Genomic DNA, 10,974 nt, shown 5'->3' with positions numbered 1-10,974 from the left:
CATTAGTGAAAGAAAAAACTTCCCTCCCGCTTATGTTCTATAAGTCTCAGCTAGAGCTTTTTATCTAAAAAAACAATGAAAATAAAATTCGCCCGCCCTAGTCACTTTTCAGTAAAAAATCTGATGAGAAACTTGGGTATTTCTGTGTGTGGCCTAAAATAACATTTTTTGTAACTAACTAGGCATTTTGAGTTTGGATGAATTCTAATCCGTAGCCTATATATGATGAAAATGGTTCAAAAATATGATTGTAACTGAATATTTTAATACCTTTATAAAAGTTGCACTCAAATTTAGTAATTAGAATCAGTTTATTAAGTTTTGTTCAGGTATTTTGTTTTTTCGTGCTTAGTCGACTTTACTGTGAGTTTGTATGGCTTTATTCTATTCAAAATCTGGCTTGTGAGAATAAATGCCATGTGTGAATTTTCATATTTAGCATTACATTGCTTACCTATCACAGACTAGAATTTTACTAGATACAATTTCCTGATTCCTGAGATTTTGGATTTTGTCTCTCTGTAAACTGTGTTCGAAGAAGAACTATGGCTTTTCAATTTTGTGTGGGCTTGATAGCCAAACTATCACGGTATGATATAGGCCTATTCATATTATTCTGATTTCTTTGATTTTGTAAAGTATTAAATATATGTTAAGAGTGTTGAAATATTGTATATTTTCAGTTATCGTAAGCTATAAAGATTGAATAAAAAACGAATGGAAGCTAACGCATTATGTTTGTATATATATATATATATATATATATATATATATATATATATATATATATATATATATATATATATATATATATATATATATATATATATATATATATATATATATATATATATATATATATATATATATACAAATACAAATATCAAATCTGTGGATTATAAATTCAAAAAATTAACAGAATTTGCAATAGTAATAGGGATAATAGGGGTTCAGGCCAAAGGTCGAAGGGTCGAGCACATAAAAAATGAAAAATGAATTCACGCACGCTCGAATTTATTTTTCATTTTTTACTCACTCGCCCCTTCAACCTTTAACCTGAACCCCTATTATCCCTATTACTCTTAAAATATTCATATATATGAATAACATATAAATGAATAACTTCTAAAATCAATTTAGTAAAAAAATTTGATATTAAAATGGAACCAGAACAAAATCACAAACTCTCAATATTACAAATAACACTGGTGTTATAAATATATACTACAAGAAATGTTCTAAATGTGAATAAGATAATTAGCTATAACAGAATTTAGTAAGCGTAAGATAAGCAAAGATGGTTTTCAATATTGCTGCAAAACTTGTATTAAATTATATACTAAGCAATATCGAGCAGATAATAGACAAGCTTATAATGATTATATGACAGAATATATGAGAGGATGATATAAAACAGATCTTAATTTTAAAATGAAACAATGTTTACGGTCTAGATTAACACAATAATCAACAAAGAAACTCATTCAGAAACACTATCTAATTTGTTGGGTTGTACAGATGAATTTCTCAAATCATGGATAATATATCAATTTGACGATAAAATGAATATAGATAATTATGGTGAATACTTTCATATTAATCACGTGTTACTAATATCTAAATTTGACATGAGTGATGATTATAATAAAAAACTAATTTGGAATTGGAGAAATTTAAGGTCTTTAGAAAAGAAGGAAAATATAATTAAATCTAATAAACTAGATTTACAGTTATATTTAGATCAACTGGTTAAAGCAAAGACATTTGTTGAATTATGGAATAGTAGTTCACAGAGTCAACCACATTCTGAGGTTTTAATCAGTGGTTAGAAAACCGGCAACTCTATTTGAGCCTTGTATGTATATCATACATAGCTTTTGCTTACTAAAACATCTGTTACATTTCAATTGTAAAGAATTAATTTCATTAAGCCTATAAATTCACAGCTGTCAAGCGTTTCCATGACGCAAGACATGTTGAGTCATAATAAACCGCAGACTCATAAGATCATTCTGGAAGGCGCGCCCGAACTGAATAGATGGTGTATACAGAACTCATAGGATATTCTATCTCGAAACGCAATTAGGAGTTTACAGTTTACAGTTTACAGTTCTAAATCTAAATGTAAGTACATATATTATGAAGTAGGGAAAGGGGGGGGGCTACTAAATATGAAACCTTTAAATATATTTAAGTGTATTTAGTATATCTTTTAGATAATTAGAGTTACCACTAATATCGTTCAGATTAATAAAATGTCACACGCATCAAGAAGCGATAGAGAAACTCAAGATACACTTTCTTTGGAATCGACAGCAATGGATATCGAACCAATAGAAATTGGCGTAGAAGCATAAGAAACACAAGACATCGATGAAGAAACTATATAAGAATTTCAAAAACATTTATACTACTCCAAAAATTCTAATGATTAAGTTTAACATTTGTTGATGTAGTTAAATATTTACCGGCAATTGAAAAAATGTTTTTAAATATAAATATTATATATAGAAATCAAATGATGTATTGGATGAAACGACCGAACATACTTGTATATTTATTGTGTAAATCTGTAGGCGCAGCTTGGTGAATATTCTATGTTCGGTCGTTTCAATTATGATTAGCGCATGCGTATTAAGCAAAAACGGGCCTGTATGCCCGGTTTTGCTCAGTGCGCATGCGTTTGAATGTTCTTTGTTCGGTTGTTTCAATTTTACAGAATAAATATATAATTATGATTAGCGCATGCGTATTAAGCAAAAACCGGCCTGTATGCCCGGTTTTGCTCAGTGCGCATGCGGCATGGATATTGTAACTGGTATGATTTTGATATCAAGGAACCGAAATGACTTATCAAAAGCAGCGACGAATGAAAAAGGATGACGTTAGTCGAAGATGAACAGACGGAAATTATCAAATAGATTTCAAATAGAATAAAAAAATTCATATATTATAAATGGCAAGTAAACAGCGACAAATTATTAATATTACAAATAACGCTGGTGTTATAAATATTTATCATAAGATATGTTCAAAGAGTAAATTAGATAAACAATCTTCTGAATATTATAAACAAAACATTTACAAAGATGGTTTACGAAATATTTGTAAAACATGTTGGAAACGAAATAATGCACAATATCGAGAAAATAACCCAGAATACATGAGAGATTGGAAAAAAGATAACCGCGAACATATCAATAATTACCAAAAAGTAAAATATAATTCAGATCCATTATTCAAATTAAAGCATACTAACAGAACTAGTTTGAACAGAGTTTTCAAAAATTATATAAAATCTGATAGATCAATTGATTATTTAGGATGTTCTATAGAATTTTTTAAATCATGGATAGAATATCAGTCCAATAATAACATGAAATTTGAGAATCATGGAGAATATTGGGAGTTAGATCATGTTATCCCATTATCATCAATTGAAGATGAATCTGAAATAAAAACAATATGTAATTGGGCGATTATTCAACCTTTATCGAAAATAGAAAATAGAATTAAACGTGATAAAATTGATAATGAATTATATAATAATCAAATAATTAAAGCTGAAAGATTTATACAATTATGGAATATGATTTAATATCGAGAATCCGAAATGACTTATCTGGACAATTTAATTGCTCCGCATAGATAGTCAAAAGTAGTGAGGTATTGAATAGAATTCAAATAAAAAGTATTTAAAAAAAACAATAACTTCAACTATCCATTATTTCTATTATATTTTTAATATTTTCTTTTGCAATTCTTGTTAACACTAGATTAAATAGATTTTGAATGGGTTTGAATAAAAATTCTTAAACTTTAACTAACCTAGTCAATTTAGTATTAACCTAAAGAGTTATTAGTATCATTTTATAATACTTATAATATTTTTTTCGCTTTTTTCTCTAATATAAATGTCAAAGAAATCGAGTAAAAATAATGCCGATATTGAAAAGACAATTGAGGATTTGGGCATTACTGGCAATAATGATGCAGTTGTAACTAATTGTGCTCAAGTTGATAACAATATTGATTATGAATACTACTTATATTGTAAGCACCATCTTGAATTACTAATTGCCGGAGGGAAATCTAAAGAATTCTTGGGAAAAATTGTAACTTATCAAGAACTAGATGCCATGAAACCAGATAAAGTAATTTTTAAGATTTATGATGAGTCAAGATTAGCTAGAATAAATGATTCTATTTCTGATGGTATTTTCAAATGTTACTCTAAGTTATGTAAACGGATTATACCAATTGATGATGAAAATAAATTATAAAGATTTAAAAAATGACTACTTTGTTATGACTGAATTACAAAAATGGGTTGGATACGCTTCAATCCAATTAGGATCGGTTATGACATTAATTTCTACTGGTGTCATAACATTTTCTAATATCAAGCCTATAGAATATAAATCAGGTAAGAACGAAATAGATGGCGCCGTACGACACCCGCACGGTGAAACAGAAAATGAATCAGAACAAAAATTAACTAAAATAAATGAGTGATGATATTAAGAAGAAGCCTAGATCTGAAAAACAAATTAAATGGGCAAGGGAATTAGGTAAAAGATCTGCAGAATTAAAAAAGCTAAGAAAAAGAAATTAACTGATATATATGAATCACAGAAATTATCTGATATTGATCCGAATGATAATCCATCTGATTCTTCTAATAGTGGAAGACATAATTACTTATATATTACAATTGGGTTAATCACAATTATTATATTCTCCGGTGTAATATATAAATCAAAATTTAATAACAAATATAGCTGCCAAGCAGCGATGACGGGTTTTCTGCAAAGCCATTCAGAATGATGGGAATTGTAGTAAATTGAAATACCGATACATAAAATAAAATGCATTGACAGATTCGAACCTAATGTGCAAACACTGTGTTAACGTCAAATATGATTCAGCTTTGAAACCGAACATACGCGGACGTACAATCAACAAATATTAATTTATTTTACCAGGCATTTATTTTGGCATTCAAACATCATGATACTGTATTATCACCATGCTTAAAAATGGATCTGTCCTATTAAGAACTCATCTTAAGCACCTGCTGAGTTGATAGATTGAGTGAATTCACAGATAAGAACGTATTATGATTTAGAATAGATTTAAGAAGTTAATGTTTTTATTGAAATATTTTAATAAATACATATATAGTAGTGTAGATTCAATCAATAAATTATGAATTGATTTGGTCTGGGTTTCCGGCTGATGTTGATTTTGGCTTTTATGGATTACAAATTCTATAGTGATAAACAATTGATACCTGCAACATGTGTGTAAATCAAACCTATTCCACTAGTTGCGTGTGTTTCCTAATAAACGGGAAAGTCACTCTTGATCTGAGTTAATAGAAAAATAATGTTCATTTAGCTATAGAAATTCATTGCCTTTTTGGAAATTCTGTAATAATATTTGTTCTGTCCTAATTTTTATTACTGTATGAACCAATGATATGCTTTGTAAATATGATGTAATAAAATAAATTTGAATTTGAATTAAATTTGAACATTAGAATCAAGCATAACTTGTGTTTTTTCGTCTTTTGTTCCAGAGTTTCAATTACAATCAAATCCAAATTGGCTAAAAAGTACATAGGACTAAATGAAATGAACCGTTAGTTACTGCAAACCTATTCCAGTGTTATGTCGATCGTGTTGAATCACTTTCCTTGAGTTGAAAGAATCAGATCTTCTATGGTGCAACATCGGTCGAAGAGAGATATCTTGGTGTTGACTGTCCTTAACCATCTAACTGCATGCATTCGACATTGGAATCAGCATCATACCCATTTGAACTGCAAAATATTCATACAACATGAAAACCTACAGTACATGTATACAGTAATCAAACTTTCACCGATGTTGGATATTTGAATGAACGTTGGGCTTATTTCAGTATTCTAAAGCAGGAAATAATAAGCCCAATCAATAGGCCCTATTCCCATTGGAACAATTGTATAATGCGTACAGCTGTACCGTACACTGATCAGTCAAGAATGGAGAAATTGGTATACCAAACCTACGAACAGCAAAATGTACAGGCCTACAATGATTTCTGGTATACAAGCCGTGACCACATTGACTATTAATGTCAGCAGGTCAGAGAAGGCCTGGCCAAATTTAATCACATGGCTCAAATCAATTAGCCTTTCTGCGTGTGAATACTTCACTGTATTGTGGGATCATTCATTTATTACGTACGCATTAGGGGAGGGGGAGGGGTTAGGGCAATTACGTACTGTAATGCTTAATGTACATGAAAAAATGGCAGATTTTGCGTACAGAGGGAGAGGGGGTTGAAATAATCAAATTTTATGCGTACATAATAAATGAATGATCCCTGTTTTAAAAATAGGCCTATCGAGTGAATTAGTACATAGACTGAATTAGACTTCAGGCTAGTCCTGGCCAAATCCTATCCATGTTATAATTGCACCAGTTATAGTAACATCACTGTAGGGCCGACGAGAAGGAAAAAGTTGTGTTTGTAGTACATAGGCATGGTAGGCTTGTCGTACTCACTTAATACCCGGTACTTAAAACGCTGTTGTTACCTGTACGTGACTGTACGGTGATTTCTACAGGTTAGCCGTATGTGAGTATGTTGACGCTCAGACTTGCAATATTGGGATTCGAAACCAAACGAAAAAAAAATTTGTAGTCCAGTGATTTACCCACTGTGCCACCTGATTATTCCATCCTTGTCCAAATATAATTGTAGTTGATTCACTACCGAAAATTGTTTCTTAGACGTACCAGATAACACCCGAATTATATCTTTACAATATAAATTCTGACAGCTCTTAACCCACAGGATCTTTGCGCGGTCTATCTCGCATGATGATAATTCATCAAAATGCCGTGAACTCGATTTTGTTTTGAGGTTATGTACAAACCGTAATACGTATGCTGTAACCCGCAGAAGTCCTGTGAGGGAAGAGTATGTCTCTATATCTACTACCTTCCCAACATCATAGTCAGAAATAACTTCTGAAACATCAAAGGATACAGCATTAGATTCGACATGGTTGGTGTTTACGTGCATGATATTTCCGTCACACTTACTTACTACAGGACGATTGTTTTCATCGACCAGCCATGACGGTCCCTTAAACCAGAAGGTGCTACATTGATTAAGTGTTTCACAAGTCACACCACGTGTAATAAGATCTGCAGGGTTTTCTTCAGATGGACAAAAACCCCAACAACCAATATCAATTAAACGATTTATTTCTGACCTTCGATTTTCTACGAATTGGGATACCTTTTTACCCGACCGTCCTACTAACCACCCTAAAACAATCTGACTATCGGACCAGGCGAAAATATTCAATGGCCGACATAACGCAGGTTCAAGTGACTTTGCAACGTGAGATACAAGACGTGCTCCTATCACTGCAGCGCACAATTCTAATTGAGGAATTGATAATTTCTTAATAGGTGCCACACGAGATTTGGACATCAAAAAGGCGGATTGATCAACGCAACGGATATATGTTACTGCCCCGAAAGCCCGTGAACTACTGTCACAAAATACGTGAAGTTCTGGTTGGCCGGAAACAAACATGGCAGAATCAATTACTTGACGCGGAAATTCAAATGTAGACGCTTCTCGCATATCTTTTACTACAGAACTCCATCTACTACAAAGTTCGCTGGACAGACTATCGTCCCAATCCACAGAAAGTTTCCAAATGTCTTGCATTAGAATTTTCGATTGAACTGTAATTGGTGTAAGAAAACCGAACGGATCATAGACACTGGAAATATTACTGAGAATCAAACGTTTAGTAATAGGTACTACACTGGAAAGGTTGTCATAAAGCAGTGTAAGACTGTCATGGTTGACATCCCACTTTATACCCAAAACTTTGACACTGTTTGACCGTTCCAAAACAGCCTCCCTCCCAGCAGCTTCACGCAGATCTGAGCAAGTCGACGACCAACAGCGTAGATTAAAGTTCCCACCCCTGCAAAAAGAGTGCGAGAAGCTGAATACAAATCAACACAACCAGAAATGCTGTCGACGCTAGTGACGATATTATCTACATAAAGATCGCGTAGAAGCTGCTGTGAGAGAGGAGTATCATTACATCGTAGATGATAGAATAGGGTGCTGTTAAGCATGAACGGACTACAAGTTGCTCCAAAAAGTACCCACTTAAACCTATAAATATTGAATTCACCCTCAGGATCTAATGGGTCGCGGAGCCAGAAAAAACGTGTAACATCCCTATCATCTACATGAAGCCCGACGTGGAGAAATGCCTTCTCAATATCAGTAATGATACCATACTTGAATAGTCGGAATCGCAATAGTATACTGGTTATATCATTTAATAGAGGTGTTCCTGCCTCTAAACAATCGTTCAAAGAATTTGAATTCCTTGACGCTCTGCAACTACAATCAAACACAATCCGCAAGGGTGTTGTAGCAGATTGTTTGAAAATGCCGTGGTGAGGAATGTAATGTTCCCTAGAAACGCAACCAGAAGACACTAAAACTCCAGGATCATCAACTAACTCGATGAAATCGCGTGATAACTGTTCGGTTATGATATCATTGTATTGTTTTAACAATCCTGGCGTTTTAGATAACTTCCTGGCTGTGGACCTAGTGCGCGCTTTAGCGACATTGTAATTGGTAGGCAAAGGCCCGTGTTCAGACTTCCATGGTAATCGCGCATTATATATACCGTTATCAAAAGAGATACAATTATCACAATACCAGTCCAAATACGGATCAGTTTCTGGTGGTCTAATCCCAATTAAATCTAGATCCCAGAATTTCTTAATAGAGTTTTGCCCAATTTCATCCACTGAATCTGCGTTCACCTGCAAACAGTAAGCCGCTTGTGGACCGGAAACTAGGTAACCCAACTTTGTAGGCACAGCTATAGGACCAATTGACGAAACCACGAAGTCGTTCCCTAGTACAAACTGGTAATAAAAATCAACGCCTATCAAAATAGAAATGCTGAATGCATTTGAATAGAATTCACGAGAATGAGCTAGCTCTAAAGATTTAAACTCATCAATTTGATCAATTCCATGAACAGACATAGGTCTCGTAATAAAGGCTACCACGACTGCTTCTATCTGGACCTGAGTGTTATCGTTGCATATCACGTCAACCCTAACTATATCTACTGTCTTGTTAAACCCAGTGGCAGCACCGAAACCCGACAAATCTAAATATTCCTGCTTATGAGGCTTCAAACATAATTTCTCAACCAATTCTTTTGTAATAAAAGATCGTTGCGAGCCATCGTCAAACAATAAATTTGAGCGGATCGATCCATTGTACGACGAGCACACCCGCGCTACCGCTGTTTTTAACAGAACTTTAGCCCCACCGCCGCTGTTTGTCATAAGAGAGCGTTGTTTGAATTTTGGTTTATTAGCCTTGGAATTCAACGCAGGAAAATCGTTGACAGGCATTGCGGAAGGATTATCGTTGACATTGTCACTCTTGGAAGAAGCATCGTTAGAAACAGTTGTTTTACTTCTGTCAGTGTTATTTTGATTCTGACTCTGACGGTACTGAAACATGGACGCACCACATAAACTAGTATGGTGTCGACATTGGCAAATTCTACAACGAAAACTAGACCTACAACAATTAGAACGGTGCTTCCCCAGGCAGTTAAAACACAAACGTGATTTAAACACAACTCCTAATCTAGCATCAGGCTGTTTGACGACAGTGCAGTCGTTGTTCCGATGTTCCCCTTTGCAGAAAAGACACTCTAACTTCCTCGCTTGTACCTGTAGAGTAGTAGTGAAATTTGAATTCAAATCTGATGAATCTTGGCAGGTTTCGAGGATTTCTACTTCACGTAATAAAGCAGCTCTTAACTCAAAGAGATTCCATTTACCATTACCGTGATCCCGGCTGATGTTGTAAATTATTTCTTTCGGAAGTTTATTTCGAATTATTTGCACTAACAATGTTCCGTAAGAATTAGTTTCGATACCCAGAGCTTCAAGGCTCCGTATCTTCTGCTCAATCGTCTCATAAAACGTGCGAACCGAACGTAAATCGTAATACGGCGCTTCGAGGTTAATCAACGCATCTAAGTAGGCCTCACTGATCCTATGTGGTCGACCGAATCTAGCTACAAGCATCGACTTAGCGGAATTATAATTCTCTGATGTCAACGAAAGACCTTCAATAACTGTCGACGCATCTTTAATCAACAAACATTTAAGGTGATTAAATTTTTCGATTTCACTTAGTTTTGTTTGTTTGTCCACAGCCGAAATAAACAAATCCCAAAAGGATTGCCAATGCAATATATCGCCATCAAATTTTGGTATTTGAAGTTTCGGTAACGATAAACTGCTAGTAGAAGTAAATGATGCTGAAGCGGTTTCGGAAGGAACGAATCGAGATTGAATTGATAGTTCATTTAATGCGAGCTCCATCTCCGTAAGTTTCATATGATGACTATTTATAATGTCATCTGACTGGACGATTAAATTCTCGTAGGCTGAACCCGCGAGACCACACTTTGCATATATTTCAAGGTCAAGTTGCTCCAATTGAGATAATTTCTTTTTAAGAGTAGCTAAAACACACGTACCCTGAACAGCCTGGTTATCTTTGATGTGGTTCTCGCACTGGATTCTTAGTTTTGTGAACTGTCCGCGCTGAATCCGTCTCATCTCTTTCTCCTCGGTGGCCATGATTTAGTTGACTTCAGGACTCCAGACGTCGTGATTAATGCTGCACCGCAAGTAGATATCACCCAACCGGTTTGTTGGAGTTTCGAGTTTTCACCGTCGAGTTGAAGTTTCTCGTCGAATTATCGTCGTCGAAATCACCGCAAAACAACCAATAATACTTTGTTTGCAACCGAAAACAAATCCCGCTGCTCGAGGGACCAAAATGTCCATACTATCGAGGACTCCAAAGAATTCCCTAGGTCCGAGAGAAACGACT

At 34.3% G+C, this 10,974-nt stretch overlaps 1 protein-coding gene across 1 annotated transcript; it reads right to left on the bottom strand.

The window, feature by feature from the left end:
• Positions 1 to 6,986: 6,986 nt before the first annotated feature.
• LOC141904353 (uncharacterized) lies at positions 6,987 to 10,718 on the bottom strand. The gene is made up of 3 exons (XM_074792938.1): positions 8,191 to 10,718; positions 7,099 to 7,999; positions 6,987 to 7,019 (listed from the first exon to the last, which is right to left on the bottom strand). The coding sequence occupies exons 1-3, from the start codon at positions 10,716 to 10,718 to the stop codon at positions 6,987 to 6,989; spliced, it is 3,462 nt and encodes a 1,153-aa protein (XP_074649039.1).
• Between the last annotated feature and the right edge of the window lie 256 nt (positions 10,719 to 10,974).

Source organism: Tubulanus polymorphus, chromosome 4 (genome assembly GCF_964204645.1).
Source record: "Tubulanus polymorphus chromosome 4, tnTubPoly1.2, whole genome shotgun sequence".
NCBI classification, from domain to species: domain Eukaryota; kingdom Metazoa; phylum Nemertea; class Palaeonemertea; order Tubulaniformes; family Tubulanidae; genus Tubulanus; species Tubulanus polymorphus.
The sequence above is the reverse complement of the archived record's forward strand: the minus strand, read 5'-3'. Positions and strand labels throughout refer to the sequence as shown.

Bases quoted from the DNA above. Each gene is read 5' to 3' on its own strand.
- LOC141904353 (XM_074792938.1), bottom strand. From the start codon at position 10,718: ATGGCCACCGAGGAGAAAGAGATGAGACGGATTCAGCGCGGACAGTTC. The intron at 8,000-8,190 runs GTGGGTACTTTT...CTCTTTTTGCAG, and splicing joins TTCAATATTTATAGGTTTAA to GGGTGGGAACTTTAATCTAC. The intron at 7,020-7,098 runs GTAAGTAAGTGT...TTGATGTTTCAG, and splicing joins ATGAAAACAATCGTCCTGTA to AAGTTATTTCTGACTATGAT.